General features: G+C 40.0%; 1 protein-coding gene across 1 annotated transcript; it reads right to left on the reverse strand.

The window, feature by feature from the left end:
* Nucleotides 1–635: 635 nt before the first annotated feature.
* On the reverse strand, nucleotides 636–18,046 carry APLF (aprataxin and PNKP like factor). The gene is made up of 9 exons (XM_026034018.1): nucleotides 18,019–18,046; nucleotides 17,377–17,540; nucleotides 14,596–14,746; nucleotides 13,200–13,320; nucleotides 8,965–9,143; nucleotides 6,978–7,366; nucleotides 3,159–3,284; nucleotides 2,197–2,243; nucleotides 636–1,539 (listed from the first exon to the last, which is right to left on the reverse strand). Exons 3-9 carry the CDS (start codon nucleotides 14,692–14,694, stop codon nucleotides 1,340–1,342), a joined length of 1,161 nt encoding a protein of 386 aa, XP_025889803.1. The 5' UTR covers nucleotides 14,695–14,746; nucleotides 17,377–17,540; nucleotides 18,019–18,046; the 3' UTR covers nucleotides 636–1,339.
* Nucleotides 18,047–18,783: the final 737 nt, after the last annotated feature.

The raw sequence follows: 18,783 nt of genomic DNA on the forward strand, positions 1-18,783 counted from the left end.
AAATGCTGGGAATACAAGTTAACCAAGGAAAAGATCATTTAGGAAAAAAAAAAACCTTTAAAGTATTATTTTTGCAATCTACATTACTTAAATTTCCTTTAGATAGTCAGTCATCAGGAGCTTTTTCTTAAAGCAATTCTCAAAAAAAAAAATCCCCGACAAAACTCTTCCCCCCCCAAAAAAATTATTTTCCGCAAAAGAAATCTGCCAACATCTGCCAAAAATATTACTCCAAAACATTTTCCCCAAAAAGCTCTCAAAAATTTCCTTCCTAAAAAAAGCACCCCCAGAATTTTCCTTCTGACTTTGGTGTTGTAAGTCTTCGTAAGAATTCTGGAGGGATTTTTTTTTTTTTTTGGAAGGGAAATTATTTTGGCTGAAGAAAATAATGAAGAGGAGTATTGTTTTCAGAGTGGAAACAATACTCCTTTTTCAGAGTGAAAAAGAGTGGAAAAAAGTCAGAAGGAAAATTCTGAGGATGCTTTTTGTTTTTTGTTTTTGTTTTTTCCCCAATTAGCACTGTGCAAACATGAGCCAGCAGTGGCAGGACGCGCCAGATATAAAAAATAACCATGGATCTGAGGCGGGGGGAGACTYCAACGGAGACCTACGCTGTGTCCGTGGGGACGCCGCAAGCTTGGAGCCCGCCAGCCATCTCGCATCATCGGGGTGGATGAGGGGTCTTGCTGTCCTGCTGGCCGGTGTCCTCTCGGAAGTCACTGCTCCGCAGGCGCCTCGTTTCGCAGGGAGTCGCTAAGAACTCGTCCTGCTTTAGCAGGTTGTTGGCAGTGACAGCCGGTGACAGCCAGGACTCCGACCCCAGCACTTGTGGCCCTGCATGAGCGGCCGCAAGGAGCCGCAGCTCCAGGGCAGCTGGGAGCCTGCRGGGGGTCTAGGCTGCGGCACAGCAAGGGACCTGGCTCTCCCCTGGGGCAAACACCAGGTCTGGATCGCCACATTACGCATTAGCAAAACTCAGGCCTTTCTAATGTCAGTATTTATTTCAATCACAGAACAAAGCAGCTTAACAACTTTTAAAGTCTTTTAAGCTCTGATAGCTAACAACGTTGCGAGAGAAACAGATGAGAAATTTCTCTTAAAAAATATTACTACTCAAATCRCTAGACACCAGCCCCTAAGAAAACAAAGATCAAAATAAAATAATAAAAAAAAAAGAAATGTATTGCTTGGTGCCCTCATCCCCACTGAAATCTCCCTGTAGTGCCTATTTATCAGTGAGAGGGGGAAAAAACACCCTCACAGGTCTTAAAGCAGTTCCCCTTCTCACACATTCATGTTCCAGCTCAACCGGAGAGGGAGTTTTTGATGTGAAGCACAGTTACCTTTTGGCATTAACAAATCTGCGTGCTTCCTTCAGAAGTGTTTCCACATCTTCGTTATCCTTTTCTTCTGAATTTGGTTCCCAGTCGGAATCTTCATCAGTAGATGCACACTCTTCATCATCTATAAAGCTGTCATTAAGGTCATATTYGTTTGGTTCACCATCATTGTCACCGTCTTCCTCCAAAGCTCTTCTTCCTAGGGAAAGGGGGAAGAAAAAAAAAAAAAAAACACTTGTGGAATATTCAAGAATCGGCTAGAGAAAGTGACTTTGAAGGGAGCACCACCTAGTTGATCTTTCTCCTCAAGAGAAGGATCAGCTGAAGCATCACACACAAACTGGATGATTTTTCATTTTAAGGATCCCATGAAAGGATGTACTGTCTCTCTCATACACCTTCTGTCGTACTTCAATACCTTTAATATCAAAACACATTCCCATTTTCATTTTATCACTACAGCTCCAAAGGCAGGGAGGGGAATACCAAGATCACATAACATCACAGTATACCATGTTTTATTTTCAATAAAAACCACCAAGCTCATGCAAATATCAACTTGCTGCATGACACTTTTGTCCATAAGAGAGCAGCATTAAACCCCATGTCATTATTGCATGGGAAAAGCATTATTGCATCTAGAAAAGCAGCTGCAAGCTTGAGGTGGCCAAGCTTCCTCACCACAGACTTCAAGCTCAGGAGGAGCACATGTGCAGCGCAAAACAGGGTAAGCTACAGATACAGTAATTTTTACTTTCAGTAGCTGAAAGCATTTTATTCCAAACACCTGTGTGCATCTGCAGAACTGGGTCACCTCCCCTTGCCACTTGGAGGCATATTGAACAACACTGCTTACCTGGAGGTGCGCTGTGCTTGTATTCTAGCTTGTGTTGTGGATTCTTCCTACAGGGAGGAATGCAATAAAAAGCATGATTGAGCAAGCTGAAAGAGCCCACAAGTAGTGTTCTATTACTATTATTTTACAGAAATAGCTGTCATTATTTCAGCCTTCTCAATATCTATTTTAACTGTCTGATTCAGCGTTCAACTTTAAAAAAAACATTGCAGAAAGCTAAATACAAGGCAGGATACTGCCTTAAAGAAAAAGTCTCCTTTCAGCAAGGAGTTGCAAATAAATGTGCCAATAAAACAGAGGTACCTGGTGCTCATGGACCTTTCCAAGTGACTACATAATTGCTATTGGAAGCTAACAACAATTCATACATTCCTATCCATGAAGCACTTTCAGTACAGCCAAGTTCTTGATATGCTCACTCTTGGGTAGGATGCTTTTTAACTTGCAAAATCATTTTAACCATGGAAACAGATGGAGGTTGACCCTACTCAGCAGATTGGCTGAATGTGCAATCAAGTAAGTACATGTATGGGATACATACTACTTTATTAGTATCTTAAGATACTTTGAAATGTCAGCTTGCTGCCTGTTTAGCAGCCTGCTGCTTTGGGATGAGAGATTGGTGACAGAGAGAGCAGCACAGACAGTGACCGTCACCTGCCTCCCAGGTCACCTTTTCTCTGTCCCTGGAAGCTTCCACAAGCCAAGCTTTCCCAAGTTAGCTGGAATTCCTCACAGGTATTTTGCAAGACTTTGGCAGTTTAAAGGCAGTGGTCTATCCACAGCAAGTCTCAGAAAGCAATCAGAAAGACAGCGGAGCCATCGTGATACGCTACGCTCAAGATTCAGCATCAAGAATTACCCATTCCTTCATTCTCATTTTTTAGGTTCATGGGAAACAGTCTTACCACATAAATAACAACACAAAACTAAGAAGAGCCACTTTGTACAGTGCCTTTTACCTATAACAAGTAGTTCCATAAGGACATTCGGGTCGGTCATCGCTGTTACGCTGAGTTATGACGTCTATCTCATGATAGTCATCATCATTAGGGTGACTAAACTGCTCAAAGTGAACAGGATTCTTCCTGTAAAACAAATACATAGTCAGAGCCAACAGTTCATATGTAAGAAGGGATAATAACAAAGGAATTAAACTTCATTTTCTGTAGCTACATAAGAAGTAGCTTTTAATGCTTAGTTTTATGCAAAATCTAAGACCAAATTTCAGGGTAAGCAGAAGAAAAAAATTACTGCTTTAGTACATGTTGCAGAAGAACTGGAATTTTCCTATTAGCCTTCAATTTTCAAATATGAATAAATTCAATAATAAAAGTATTCAATAAATGTCAAGCTTCAAATATGCTGTATGACTGTGTCAGCAGATGTTCAAATCGTAGCCTGCCACCTGCAGCACGGCAGTGCAGGGGGTATCCATGGAACAGCCCTGCTCTGGCCAGAGCGACGAGCGTACGCGTTGCGCCGCACGAGGCGGGGGCTCCGCGCACAGCCGAGCCTGCAGCGCTGCAGACAAGGGCACCTCGCCGCGACACCCAACTTCTGCTCCTCCACTCGGAGCGCGTCAGAGCCGAGGCGAGCAAGTAGCAACACAAGCAGAGGCCGCGCTGTGGGAGCGATTTAACTGCTTTAGCTGAGCAGCCTGCACGCGCGTGACAGACAGCAAGGCGGCTMTAACCACGAGGCCAAGCAAATATCGGCTTTATAAAAACTTCGTAGAGGCATCAAATAGAACAAAGACAGAACACGCTGCAGCTACAGAAGTTCCTGTGATGCATGAAAACATACTTCAAAAACGATGCCAAAGTGAACGTGCTGTTACCAAAAGAAAATCTACGCTTTTCCACAGGATTCCTGTTAGAAATGCTTTTTCCACCTGTGATACTTGAAAAGCAAGGATCATGAAATATTTCAATAAACAGTGTTCAAAGACACCCATAAAATACTTCAGTAAATTACCCAGTAATTTTCTGATTTCCTTCCTCTTGTTTGAGGCAAACCACTTATTTTTGTAATTTGTACAGGCACATAAACATACATACATAGTTTATCTGACAAGAAAGACAACCTTGCTCTTACAGAAATCCTCAAGTTGAGTGTACACACACTTCAGGATTTAGAAAACCGTGCAAATAAAATATTTAAACATTTCTCAGTGAAGTTTATGGTGTTTTCTAGCTGTCCGGCTACCAAAAGCAAGATAAAGGTTTTTCCAAAGCAAGTTTAGTAGATTAGGTCAGAAGAYGAGGTTTCTCTTATCCCGGGCACATGATGTGACATCATGCCCATCATCTCAAGACACTGATTTTCTCACTACTAAGAAACTAGTGGTGAAGATATAATAATTATGAACATTAATTATAAAGCTGTAGAATTCAGGCCTAAAGTTATGCAGTAACTGTGCGTGTTTACTACCTATAAGTTCTAAATCAGACATACTGGGAGACAGGACTTGAAAAAGAAAACCACGGGTTATCAACTGTCAGATTTACAAGTTTAAGGTGGAAGGAAAAATACTGATTTTCATAAGCAAGGTATTGGAAGTATACACATGTAAACACAAAGGACATCCGTACTCACTTGTACTATAATATCTCCGACTAACAAAACAATAGAATTTGGGATCAAAAATCATGGATTATAACTTTAGAGAACACAGTTCAAGTGCACCACATTGCTTTATGTAATCTTAGAAAAAAAGAGGTGGGTTTTTTTTTCTTTTTTTTTTTTTTTTTTTCTCTCTTTTCTTTTTGTTCCCTATTCCAATTTAGGGAAGACAAGTAACAATGACACAAATGGAAAAGGCATTATGCAAAGAACCAGATGTAACGTGCACAGAGCACTCTGCCTCCTGGTGAGGACAGAAGCTTGTTCCATCTTTGAAAGTCTTTAGGGCAGCCCAGAAGGAAAATCTGATCCTAAAGAATGAGACAAAACGAGTTTCTGACAGGGAGCCCAAGACTTCCACAAGCAGCGCTTCCAAAATCATAGATGAAGAAACTGACCTGTGGGTTCCAACCTACCTACCTCAGGAGAGCAAAGCTGCTCCTCTCCCTATGATCCCTTCCAGCTGCTTTCTCCTAGAGAAGATGCCACACCACAAAACACTAAGTAKGCTAAAAACTAGCTCCTTAAAGGCATCTGTTCACGTCATGCCTATGGTCTATTGAACAAAGGAGTAACTGATTTGCTTTACTCTGATGATGTCATCCCAGAGATGCAGAAAAACTGCTAGTGCTTATACATTAAAAGCAAAATCTGAACATTCRAAGCTTAAAGCGAGCACTTTTGATGCTTCACATTTACCAGCTTCTCCATGGAATAAGATTCTCTGCTATGCATTATTTCACAGCATTCTTCTCTTACAAGGCAATACTTCTGCAACTATTGCAGCCAGAAATCTGCTTTAGAATAACAATCTAAGAACAGATATGCTCATACAGAACACTGATAACAAAATATGTGTTCCTTACAACCAGAAGTCCTTTCCTGAAAAGTTTAAAATTTCATCGCGATTAATTCTAAGTTTAGTAAAAATCACCAAGTAAGTCAATAACTAAAGTTAATTATTTGTTATATAGACTAAAAATTCTTATGGGTTATCAAATTACTCCGAGTATAATCAAGGTAGAGCCCATTCATACATTCACTGCTTTTCTATAAAGTCACACCTTAGTTTTCCTTGAAAACTCTCACTCCTGAATCACTGAGACACAATGAAAACTTATTACCTTGTCAGAGAAATAAGGTTGAGATTTTAATTAAATATTCCATTCTCTTTTACCTACAATGATATCAATCCAATGTACCCTAATGCCTTACACTATACTGCAGAACTTGCTCTGTCACAAAATACAACTTGGCTACAGTTAGCAGCTTCCCATCCTAAGGTAATCCAGACGCAAGCTACGCACTTCTAGTCCATATTCACCTGTAACGAAAATTTGCCTTTGGAATCTATCAGTATACTGACATAGATTGAAATTCTCAGGTCATTGGCAATTTTCTAGAAACCTGGAGACTGTCTGGAAGCTTCCTCCCCTTTCCAATATTAATGTAGCACCCTAGATCCCTTCTGCCCAGGAAGGGCTAGCAGGAAAACAGAGACCAGCTGCTGGCACTTTGAAACTCAAGGAATTGGATGCCAGCACTCTCRTGGTGAACTGAGAGAGGCTTAGGGCAGGCAGTCGCAGCACTTGAAATACGTCCAAGGAAGCAAACAAGATCAGAAACCAACACAGAGTTTGCCCTGTTCTATTCTTTTGCAGAGGGCAAGTATATTAAATCAGAAAAAAAAAAAAACAGATTGGCCAAGTTAAATACTTAAAATATTCTGTTCACAAAGCAAGTGATTACTTCAGTAAATATACATTAAAAAAAGCTAATTGGCTAATAAATCAATCCCAGAGCATCTACATTGGACATTCCAGCCAATTACATCTTTCTCCTTACTGGCATCTGTACTTGGCTGCTACAAACAGGTTTGTTGATTTCTTTGCTTTTTAACTGACCTTTTTTTTCCCCCCCACTTTGCTTTTTTTCTTTTGTTTAGGTTATATTAGCAGGTAGCAAGACCTCCTGCTTCTTCCTTTTGTACTTTAAAAACTTTTCTTATGCCATTTCTTTCTTATCAGTCTTCTACTTACCAAAATATTTTTTTTTAGTTTAAGAAAATGTAATGAATTTCCCATTTCTTCTTTGATGTGCTAATAAATTATTTCTTAATAATATGCTAGATTAAGCTAGTTTTAATTTTGTTTTACCTGTAACAGTCTGTTCCATACATGCAAGGGGTCCTCTTATGCTTGATGTGTTTGGAGCGCTCTGAAGCATCAATACTTCTGGGTGAACTAGAAATTTCAGGCTTGTAATCCCAATTTGCATCAGACTCATGAGTCCCTTCCTCAGCACCATAGCACGGAGAAGTTCTGCCCCAGGGAGCATGCTGGCTTGCAGAACCTGTAATCTGTTCTTTCTTTTCCATTTTCTCAATTCTACTTCTTTTACTGGAGATCTCACCTGTGGCTTTAGATCTTTTATAAACCATCYGCCTATCATCTTTTTCCACAGAACTTCCATGGTTTCTTGTGTCAGTCTTGCCATTTCTTTCCAAGTTTCTCATGGTTCTCTCAAGAGGAAATTCAGATGTATTCTGTGGAACAAGGTTACATTTTGAAGGACCTGAAAATTTGTAGTCTTCAGAATTAAAAGTATTAAGGTCAAATTCTGTTGCTTTGCATGAGTCTCTCCAGTTTAGGAAATCACGTTCTCTGCTTTTCATAAATCAGATGTTGAATGAATACAGATACTGAATGAAAGGTTTAAGTTAAAATACGCACATGAAAATTTCTACTCAACCTCCTCTGACTTTGTTCCCTCACAACATACATAGGCTCCTCTCCCACCCCACCACCACAGTTTGTGAATAATCTGAGAACTTCTTTGAAAATACTTCTAAAAAATGAGGGCTATACACGTGAGAATATGGTAGACTCCAGAAGAATGTGTACTCCTGTAAAAATATATAAATATATCAATTTTAGTCCCTTAGGTACTTGTATATATGGGAGACAATAGAATCAGCATACATATAATGTGAACTTAACCCTACCTCTCATGCACCTAAACGCTTTAGCTCAGAGCTCTGTCTAGATCATAAAACTGTTCGTCAGGAGATACGGTCATGCAAGGACTTCACTTTTGACAAATCCTGCATTTGGGGATATATGCACAATTGAGATGAAAGACACACATGTTTCTTAGAAAAACAGCATGTGGTAATACAGTCAAAACAAATGCATTATACTGATGGCCAAGACACTATCTGAAAATATACAAATATTAAAGGCTGAACTATTTTGATTTACTGCAGAACAGTTCAACGTCTTTACTCTGTTATTCGTTATGCAAAGGTTCCCCTTCCTCGCTATGTTTATCTTCAGTTTACATTGAATTATTTTGTAAAAGTCTGAAAATCGTGATTTTCTATTTGATTTTGCTCTTTTAAACATAAGATTAACAGAATGTTAATCAAAACCAAGGACAARCATACTGGAGTAGCAAGGTGATTAGGAAAAGGCAAGTTCAGCATTAATACTGAATGATCTGGACACCACATATTTATTTCCRAATTGATTTACTAGAGAAGACTCTGTTACCTGCGTTTCCCCAAAAAGGTTTRGCAAAACCTCCTCTTTAGGACTACAAGCATTCAGCTGCAAGGCCGGCTCGCTCCCAGCAGCTCCACATGCCCTGCTACCTTTCTTCAGAACAGAAATTGCTAAGGAATTGCTAATTGCTGGCACAGGAATTGCTAAGCCACACRCTGTAACTCCACAATCATAAAACCTAACCAGCTAGAAAGCTGCAAGGCTGGGTCAAATCCACTTACATTACATCAGCTTCATACCATCATCTCTCCATAGAAAAGGCTCTCAGGAGAAACAACCAACATGAAGCCGTTCCTCATCACTTGCTGTAAAACAAAAGCAACGTCCTGCAGGGCATTCAGGGCTTAAATTCCAGGTCCCATGCAGGACGTACAGAAGACTGCCACCAACACTGAAGCCTGCACAAGGATGCTGGAAGAGCTGCTCAAGCAAGCTGGCATTTCCAAACCTCCACTCCAACTTAACAGTTTACTCAGAGATCACACAGCTAGAGCGCAGATCCAACCTTAAACTACGGCATGGACAACTAAATTCATATTTCTTGATATGACACAGTTCTGCCATAAGCAAAAACAATTACCTGAGAGGAAAGGACAGTGCTGGAAAGGCAGCCCTTTTTCCCTTGATATTGCTCTTCATCTTTACAAGTCTCTGTAATTTCTTCAGAAGTCAATCTTTTTCTCTTCTCCACATTTATTTCTGTTTTTAAGGATTCTGTATTACTTCCTCCCTCTCCTTGGTCTCTTTTCATTCCACCACCTTACAAGAAAAGTGAACGGGTACTTTCAGAATACAACTTTTACCAYGAAACACTAATCACAAAGAACTCTAAAACTTACAAAAACTACAGGAATAGGTGAAAAAATTCCCTAAGAAGAACACTGAGCAACAGATCTGAGAGATGGCAGTAGCTGTCCACATACTGTTTCAGTAGAATATTTTTCACTTCCTCTGCTGCCAACCAGGCTCTCTTCATGAGCGTTACAAATGTGTATTTTAGGCTGACACACATTTGAGAAGSTTTTTAGGAAGAAAAAGGTATGCAGCAAAGGATATTTTAGACCGACCATAGCATGATTTGATAAATTATCAAGTAGAGAACAGTAATTGATCAAGCAAATGAAATATTCAATAATGCTTTTTCTGATACAAACTTATATAACTATTACTTAGGACTACTGGTTTATACACACATATGTAATTTATGAAACAGAACCAGAGTATATCTACTTGTCTATCAGACTTGTCCATGTAACCATCCAATAACTGACAGAAATATGGAGAAAAGTACAGACTGGAGAAAAGTAGGACAATTGTCTCTTCTTYTTTTTTTTTTTTATGCCTCCATCTGCTGCAAAATGCATTCCTAAGGAAAATGCTGCTATATAATACAGCTTCAAAAACTACACTATTTCACTTCAAAAAATATAGACATTGCAAAGACACTTAAGGGAAGCAAAGATTTTTTCCACATTTTAATGTCAGACCTCAAAACAAATCGATGGAAAGTCAAACAGGAAAAGGGAAGGAAAATAATACCACCCACAAACTAACCATGGCTAGCACCAGTTCCCAGGTATAGGCAGCTAAGGGACAACACTAAAGAGAAATAATCTATGTTTGGAAAGGGGTGAAAAAAAAGTTTCTCTTTCTCTACAAAGGTAGAGAAGACAGCCAATGGCACATGACAGAGGTGTTTTGAGACACATAATCCACATTAAAATGATCCAGATCCCCCCAGATCCCTACATTTGCTTCAGAAAATAAGAAGGAATTGCTCAAACTCTATAAAGGCTCCCATGGGTCTGATCAGGTCTTAAGAGCTGAAGTTTCCAGGACTGCATCTCAGTAGAAGTCGCAGATAGAAACAGAGGTTTCATGGGCAAACACGCACACATACACGCACCAGCCACAATGCTGAAATCTTACATGTAGATTGACAGTGAAGGAAATGCACCACTTAGCACCTCACCACTTTACACCTGCTTTATACCTGCCCATAGACAGCCACGAGCATTAACTCCCACAGGCAGCACTGATGCAAAGCCCACAGCAACAGGCACCGAATGCAAAGCCCAGCGGGACAGCAGCTGCACCAAGCACGGCCGTAAGGAAGAGACCCAGTCCTGGTGAGCGGGGCAGCGGCTGAGCGGCAACCTGGTCACACACATTCCGGAGATGCCCACAGCCGTTCTGTGCTCAAGCTAACAACTTCACCCTACTGCAACAAACGCACTAAGTTATCGAGGCCCTAACACGTGGCTGAGAGGTTATCAGCTCTGCCAATAAAAGCACTGCATTAATCACCCCAAGTACAATAAAACAGAACAATCACTCCAAGTACAATAAAACAAAAAACCCGACAGCAACAGTTTGTCAGCGTTCACAGGAAGTATCTAGTAAGTAACATCATCTCAAAGGACAAATCTAGAGGCTTTTATCCTCCCAGGTAAAGTAGATGACTAAAGTAATAAAAGAAGAAATAAAAGATAATTTCCTTTAAAATTGTCTTTCATTGTCAAGTGTGAGACTCCTCAGCTTATTACATTTGCAACCAGCAAAATGATATAGGTTACTGTAACAATGGATTGCAACAGTGAAGAAACAGTAATAAAGATATTGAGTTGCTTCATTTTTTTTTCTTACTTTAATCAGAAAAATACTGCCAGCTGATGGATGTGCCTCAGATATGCCTCGTCCTAAGACCAGAAGGACAGGTGAATCGTTCCACAGCTCCTCTGCTCTTCTCTCTCCTCTTTTTCTTCCCATGAGGAAAGATCAGTGGGAAGAAGTTTGGAATCAAGAGTTTGGCTCTATCTTAACTCGCCTGTGAATTCTCTGTTTATGCTGAAGACCACAGAGCAGAACCAAGGACTGTCATCCTCCCATCCATAATAAAACACAGAGGTAAGAAAGCCATACAAGGTTCATCTCTGTAGCAACAAGGGATCTTTCCTTCAGAAGCCAGAACAGCTAGGCCTGAAGGATGCTCTGAAGTGAGTAAAAGAATGAATCAGTCTATGTAACTTGTCACAGCTCAGAGAATGTGACAGTGGAGCACATCGACAGCTGGCAGAAAATGCCACTCCTTCAGCCGTAGACCTGAAGCTTCGAGAAAGAATTTATTTGACTGTCAGATTTAGATCTCCTTGTTCTTTACGTGATATCTTGGAGAGATTTCAGTATTCCCAACCATGGAAGAGAGCTACATTTGTGCAGACACACAAATTATATCAATCTGTAACAATACTGCAAGCAAAAGCATTCAGTCAGATCCTTAACCCTACTTTGGTGGCCGTATCCTCCTTTCAAGGACAGGAAATCAATAAAATGCTTCTTTTGCAACCTGTAGTCCAGGCTGATGGAAGGAAAGGGCTGAAGCAGGAACTGCTTTTCATTTTGTGATAAATGACATTGACTGTTTGCCTAGGAAAGACAATCAAAGTTCAGATAAAAGTTACAACTAATGTCTTACAACCACTCTAACATAAGGGGGAAAAAGGACAAGAAAGAGAATAGGGAAGAGGAGGAAGCTGGAAGATTAGAAGAGTTATGTACCACATTTAGTTTAGAATATAAAATAAGCCAATACTCAGATAAAGAACCACACGAGCAAAACAACTTCCTTTTCATATTCTTAGCCAGTCCAACTAGAATTAATAGCAATAGCTGAGTATGTCATATAACTAGTCAATTGCCTCTAAATGACCCACCTAAGAGATGGGGTAGGAACAGAACCAGGTATCTTCACGTACCAATACCTTAGCAAGAAAACAGAGAAACTTGGGTCTAGAAACACCTTGGGAAGACAATAGTTATGACCAGAATGAGAATGGCAGTGGAGAGTGCTGTCCTAAGGAAACACAGAGGTAAAAAAAAAAAAAAAAAAAACTGTCTCTCTCCCCCCCTTCTCTTTTAGCTTTTTCTCCTCCTCCTATTTCTTAACTCCTCCTCTTCCACCAGTAACGCTCATTAGAGCCAAAGTATCTTGTGATAAAATTGTCAAAGAACGTCTAAGACTGGCAACATTATGTTACAAGCTCTCACAAACAAAGCTGGACATACTAGACAATATTCTTGGTTGTGTCAGTGGCATCTTTGTCCCTCCCCGACACAGACTAGGCACAATATTCTGCTGCTGCTACTACTGATACAGAGCTGGAGAGGTTTATCATACACTCAACAAATTCCTTTTGTGACAAGGGTGGCAATTTTAGTCTCAAAGGAAAAGGAAAAGGAAAAGGAAAAGGAAAAGGAAAAGGAAAAGGAAAAGGAAAAGGAAAAGGAAAAGGAAAAGGAAAAGGAAAAGGAAAAGGAAAAAAGGAACCCCGCACACACCCCAAACAAACCCGAAAGCACAACGTACTGCTCCTAGAAGCTTTGGAACAGTGATCCAATAGGATTCAGTTACCGTTTAAAGTGTGCACACCCCCCCCAATGCCTTCTGCATAAACACCTCTGACACCTGTGAAATTGAGAGACCCTAATTTAAAAGGGTGAGTATTAAACATAGCAGAAACTACCTAGATTTTAATTCCTGAACAAAACAGTGAGTTTATAGGAAAGAGGTGAAGAAAATCAGATGTTCAGCAGTCCAAAAAGAGCAATAGCTGGCACTAAAATAAATAAATAAAACAGAAGGAAGAATCAACTAATATCCACATGATTGATGACAAAGGAGACAACAGAAGTCAAATCATGTCACCTGTTAGGTTCAAAGTGTGGAAGGGAAGTAATAAATTAACACTTTCTACCACCACAAGTATAATTTCAGAAAAGGAGACCAAATCTGAAATGCATTCCTTCTCTCCCTACCTTCTTTTATTATGGGGTCAGAAAGCCTCTGAACCATGACGTCTTCCTCCAGCATCCAAGATGGAAGCACTCTCTTTCTTTGAAGAGATTTTAACTGTTCATGATCATCAGGAGGCAACACCTGAAATGACATTTACCATTTAGTACCTATCTCCATAAAAGAGTTAAAAAACAAAAACTATCACATGAGTTTGCACACAGTCCTTCAAACACATTTCTGTCAAGGCAGTGTCAATTAACTGAATATCTTCATCTTCCTACTCACATAGGAAAAAACATTTATAGACATCTTCATTCTACACAGAACTGCTTATTTCTTTGGAGTAAATACAGAAGAGGCTACAGTCTAAAGCACACAACAGTTCCGTCAATATTTTGCTATACAGTTTGCACATAAACTTGAACTTTTGCTATCTCTGTAACATCAACAAATGCCTATTTGTCAAAGTAGCAGAAAAGTTTTGCCAGCATTCTTTCAAATATCTTATTAAGAAACTACTCTCTAAATCTTGTCTGAAAAATAAAATAAAAATCAAACTCATGTTGAGGACATGCTTATTTACTGAGAGAATCAAAGGGACAATATTATCCAAGTGGTAAAGATTTCAGCTATAGTAAAGGGTCGCATTTCACTTTTTGTATTTAGACATCATGTACAGTCGAATCACACAGCCCAGCATATACTTTCTAGTCCTATATTAGTGGAAACACAGCAGAAGATAAAAAGAAATCCCCTTGCTCCAAATACTAGTTATCAGACTACCTGAAGAAAAATGGTTGTTTTAATTAGCAAGAAAAAGAGAACCAAAACCACTTGCTTTGAAAACTGTCTGGCTGGATAGGATGCTGGCTGCCAGGGAAAAACTGTAAGGTTATTTAGGGTTATGTATTTGTTTTCTTATGGATCTTGACAACACAACCATTACAGCTGTACAAATTAAGAGTTTGCTAGTATGGTACAAACAGATATTACTTAAAGCCAGCAAAAGACATCTGCGGTCTAGCTGCAATAACTCCAAACAAAAGTTTCAGAGGGTTTTAGACTGACTGAAAGAAAAAACATTAATTCCTCTAGGCCTTCACAGACATTTACAGGATAGCTCCTGATTCACATCAGAAACCAAAAATCAATGTTGCTTTGTACTGCCAAACTCATCCATAGCACAGTTAGTTCAGAATATCCCCACAGCCACAGCGATTTTCACATATTCCAAAGATCCAGTAACTAAAATTATAAATGTAAGTATAACACATAGAAGTATACATACAAAATACAATTCAATCTATAAAAACACAGTATTTTGAGCAAAGGAGTTTGTCAAAGCTTACTTCATGAGAAAAAAAAAAAAAGAAGTTTAACAGATATTATCATTCAACGAAATGATTAAGCACTCACCAAATGTCTGGAAGTAATCTTGTTTCTTCTTATTTTTGTGTTTTCCTGCATCTTAGAACTGGAACATGATGGTTCTATTAAAGATGGACTACAAGACATTTTAATGGGGTGAATGCTTGGTGTTTCTTCTGCATTAGTCTCCTGATTTTTTCTGTCAAAGTAAACACATCATGAACATGTATTTTCACTCAAGCATAAAAACATATCTGAATTTTTGCCATTAATGCACTTCTAAACTGAATGTACCAAACTAATAAATAAACTTGAAGAAAACATAAACATATCTTTGGTTGAGAGATGTTGAACCAAAACTTCTTCCAATCATTGCTGACCACCAACAGGGTATGGTTTATTATTTTCTCTTTAAGTACATAAATTATAATAGTCGCTACCACAGTAACATTCGTGAAAGTTGAAATTACAGCTTAGAATTTGCCTTACTGGACACTAGTTTTTCAGGTTTTTATAATATTAATCCCTCATAAATAATTTATTTTATACACACACATGAAATAGCACACAAATGTGTGCACAAATTTTAGGCACAATCTTTTCGCTTTGACCTTTCAATTCACTAGTCAAGGGTAGTCTGGAGTCAACAGACCTAAACACTTGCATTTACCTTTGACATAATTTTCACACTGCATTTTAGATTAGCATGAGCATACATAGATTATACTATGCAAACTTGTAATACCATATAAGATCATAGATTAGCATACTGCAAACTATTTTACCCTAAAATTAAACAATGTCCCCTTTATTGAAAGGCTAGCCTTTTTTTTTTTATTCAGTATTAAATTATATACACCAAACATATGACAAATTTTAAAATAAGAAAAARACTTCCACTTCTAGCATTATTTCTCTTTTCTCTCCATATGTTAGAAACTATTTAGTATCCACAAACATAAACACTACGACGAAATGCCAGAAATGTCAATTTTAGTTACTGCAGAATCACACTGTGAATGACATAATATGGATATGGAGATGACCACACAGGTCACTTGTCTGTGACAGGGGTACTTACGAGTTGTCTTTCACCCAGGACAGCAATTAACATAAATTGAAATTGACATAACAGAAAATGAGGACTATTGTGATTACACAAACAAAACACAATACTAGAGCAGAAACATAGTTACTATGAAGAAAAACAATCTATTTTAAAATAATATCAAGCACTGCTGTTTTCACGATGGTATGTTATCCTGTAATGTTATCAGATTTTCCAAGATGAAAGTGCTGCATTAATATATTAACATTTAAGTCCATAGGTGAATGGAAGGTCACTGTAAATAAACACGCTTGATCACCACATTTCCAGAACCAAGACCACTTGTCATAGAATCATAGAATGCTTAAGGTTGGAAGGGACCTTTAGAGATCATCTAGTCCAAGCCCCCTGTACACGCAGGGTCACCTAAAGCATGTGGCACAGGCTGCGTCCAAGGGCGTTTTGAAGACCTCCAGAGAAGGAGACTCCACAGCCTCTCTGGGCAGCCTGTTCCAGGGCTCTGGCACCCTCACTGTCAAGAAATGTTTCCTTAAGTTCCTGCGGAACTTTCAGTGCTTCAGTTTGTGGCTGTTTCCTCTAGTCCTATCAGTGGCCACCACTGAAAAGAGGCTGCCCCAGCCTCCTCCCTCCCTCCCTCGAGGTATTTATACACACTGATTGGGTCCCCATTCAGCCTTCTCTTCCTCAGGCTGCACAGGCCCAGCTCTCCAGCCTTTGCTCACAGGGCAGATGTTCCAGGCCCCTCATCATCCTCGTAGCCCTGCGCTGGACTCTCTCCAGCAGCTCCACCTCCCTCTTGTGCTGGGGAGCCCAGAACTAGACACAGTCTCCAGACGTGGCCTCACCAGAGCCCAGTAGAACAGGCTGATCACCTCTCGACCTGCTGGAGACACTCTTCTTGAGGCACCCCTGGATCGATCCYVTTGGCCTTCTTGGCCACCGGGGCACACTGCTGCCTCACCTTGTCATGCACCACGATGCCCAGGTCCCTCTCTACAGGGCTGCTCTCCAACAGGTCAGTCCCCAGCCTGTACTGGTGGCTGGGGTTCTTCCTCCCCAAGTGCAGGACCTTGCACTTGCCCTTGTTGAACTTCCTGAGGTTTCTCCCCACCCACTTGTCCTGTCTGTCCAGGTCCCTCTGGATGGTGGTACAGCCCTCAGGGCTATCAGCTACTCCTCCCAGTTTCGTATCATCAGCAAACTTGCTGAGGGAGCACTCCAGCCCTTCGTCCAGGTTGTTGATGAGTAAATTGAACAGGACTGGACCAAGGACTGACCCCTGGTGGACACCGCTAACTACAGGCCTCCAACTGGACTCTGCACCACTGATCACCACCCTCTGAGCTCTGCCATGCAGCCAGTTCTCAATCCACCTCACCATCAACCCATCCATCCCACACCTCCAGAGCTTGCCCAGGAGGATGCTGTGAGGGACAGTATCAAAAGCCTGGCTGGAGTCCAGATAGAYGAGGGGAGAGCACTGGATGTCATCTATCCAGGTAGTCATTCTATCACAGAAGGCTATCAGGTTAGTCCAGCATGATTTTCCCTTGGTGAATCCATGCTGACTACTCCTGAGCACCTGAGTCATAAACATGTCCTACACTTCACACTCTCTGGGCATCATCATTTAATCCTCAAGTGAGCATACTACTTAATGGTGAGCAGATTCATCAATTTATTCCCATTTAAGACTTACACCTCAAAAAAGGTGGAATAAGCTGATAGTGAAAAAAGCAGTTTCTCACAAGTATCAATACCTTATTGTGCTCTCTACAGTATGAGCAGAAAGGACCTTGAAAATGTATTTGTCCACCAACAGGGAAAAGGTGTCTCCGAATTTCAGCGGGTGCCATTGATGTGCCTCCAGTGGTAGAAGTTGGCCGTTTTCAGGGGACTGATAAAAGCATGGATTTACATGAATCTGTAAGACAGAAGGAAGAGATGGAATGATTTTTATGTAACTGAGACTAAAAATAAATATACAAATATGTAGTTAAGTTTAAAACACTCCTCTATAGCAACATCTGAAATTATTTGCAAATAGCAGAATATATTCTTTATTTGAAAAGTGTTAAATTCAGAGATTTATTTCTAAAGCAGAGGAAGAGGATCAGTATCGAGAACAGATCCCTGTCTTAAAAAGTTAAGTAGGAAAATAGGGCAATAATTAAAATCTCAACAATGTTTTATTTTTCTTTTAACTCTCCTGCTCTTACACATGAAAAAGTTAAGATATTATCTGAAGACAAAAGAGAAACAATACCAAGACTGGGTAAAAGATCACATAAAAGCAAACAAAGGTAAATTGGATGCTACCCTTGAGCAAAGCGTAGCACCAGAGGAACCTCTGAAAGCCATCATGGCACTTAGAGGCAAAATCAAAATGAGAATGACGTTACCGGTTTGATGCGAACCCGGCCACCCTCCACTTCCAAGAGGGCATGTTTTCTGGATACTCGCTTATCTGTAATCTGGAAGGAAGATGCAGCTGCTGTCAAAACTGTATCACCTCAAAGTCAATGTAGATTCCTTTTACATCAGGGTTTTCAACCTGCCAGATGTAACTGTTTTAACAGGGGATACGTTTCAGGCAATTTGCTGCAAAAACACTCTTACCCTCACATTCTCAGGATAACATAGTAGACTAGTTATCCTAGTAGAGGAATTTTCCATATTTGCATATTTTCCAAAATTCCCATACTATCCATAGTAGAGGAATTTTTCTTCTTCTCTTTTTCAATCACTTTGTTATAACCTGAATCTTTTTTTTTTTCCAGACATCAAGCTAAGCACAAGTATAACACTAACAAGCACACAAAAAAATGGAATTTCATTTGTTTTAGTATTTTGGTGTGACACCCGAGATATTTACCGCATTTTACCTGAATCCATCACATCCCACTACCCTTATCCCCAGATTTATTGGATTCTTACTTGCCAAAACCCACGAGACTTTTGGGTAGGGCTGCAGAAATAACTGACTTTATTAGCTGGAAAGAAACCACCTTTCCAGCTAAAGTAGGAGAAAAGAATGCATATTCGACTGCCTGTATTATTTATACTGCAATAAATAGCCTTAAAGCCTCTCCGACCTACTTGCAGCTCTTTCCCACAGGGCTGCCCTTCCAGGGCTGGACAGTCGGCCCTCACAGCAGGTTTCCCTG

The sequence above is a fragment of the Nothoprocta perdicaria genome, unplaced genomic scaffold (genome assembly GCF_003342845.1).
Source record: "Nothoprocta perdicaria isolate Ctin4 unplaced genomic scaffold, notPer1 scaffold_138, whole genome shotgun sequence".
Lineage (NCBI taxonomy): Eukaryota > Metazoa > Chordata > Aves > Tinamiformes > Tinamidae > Nothoprocta > Nothoprocta perdicaria.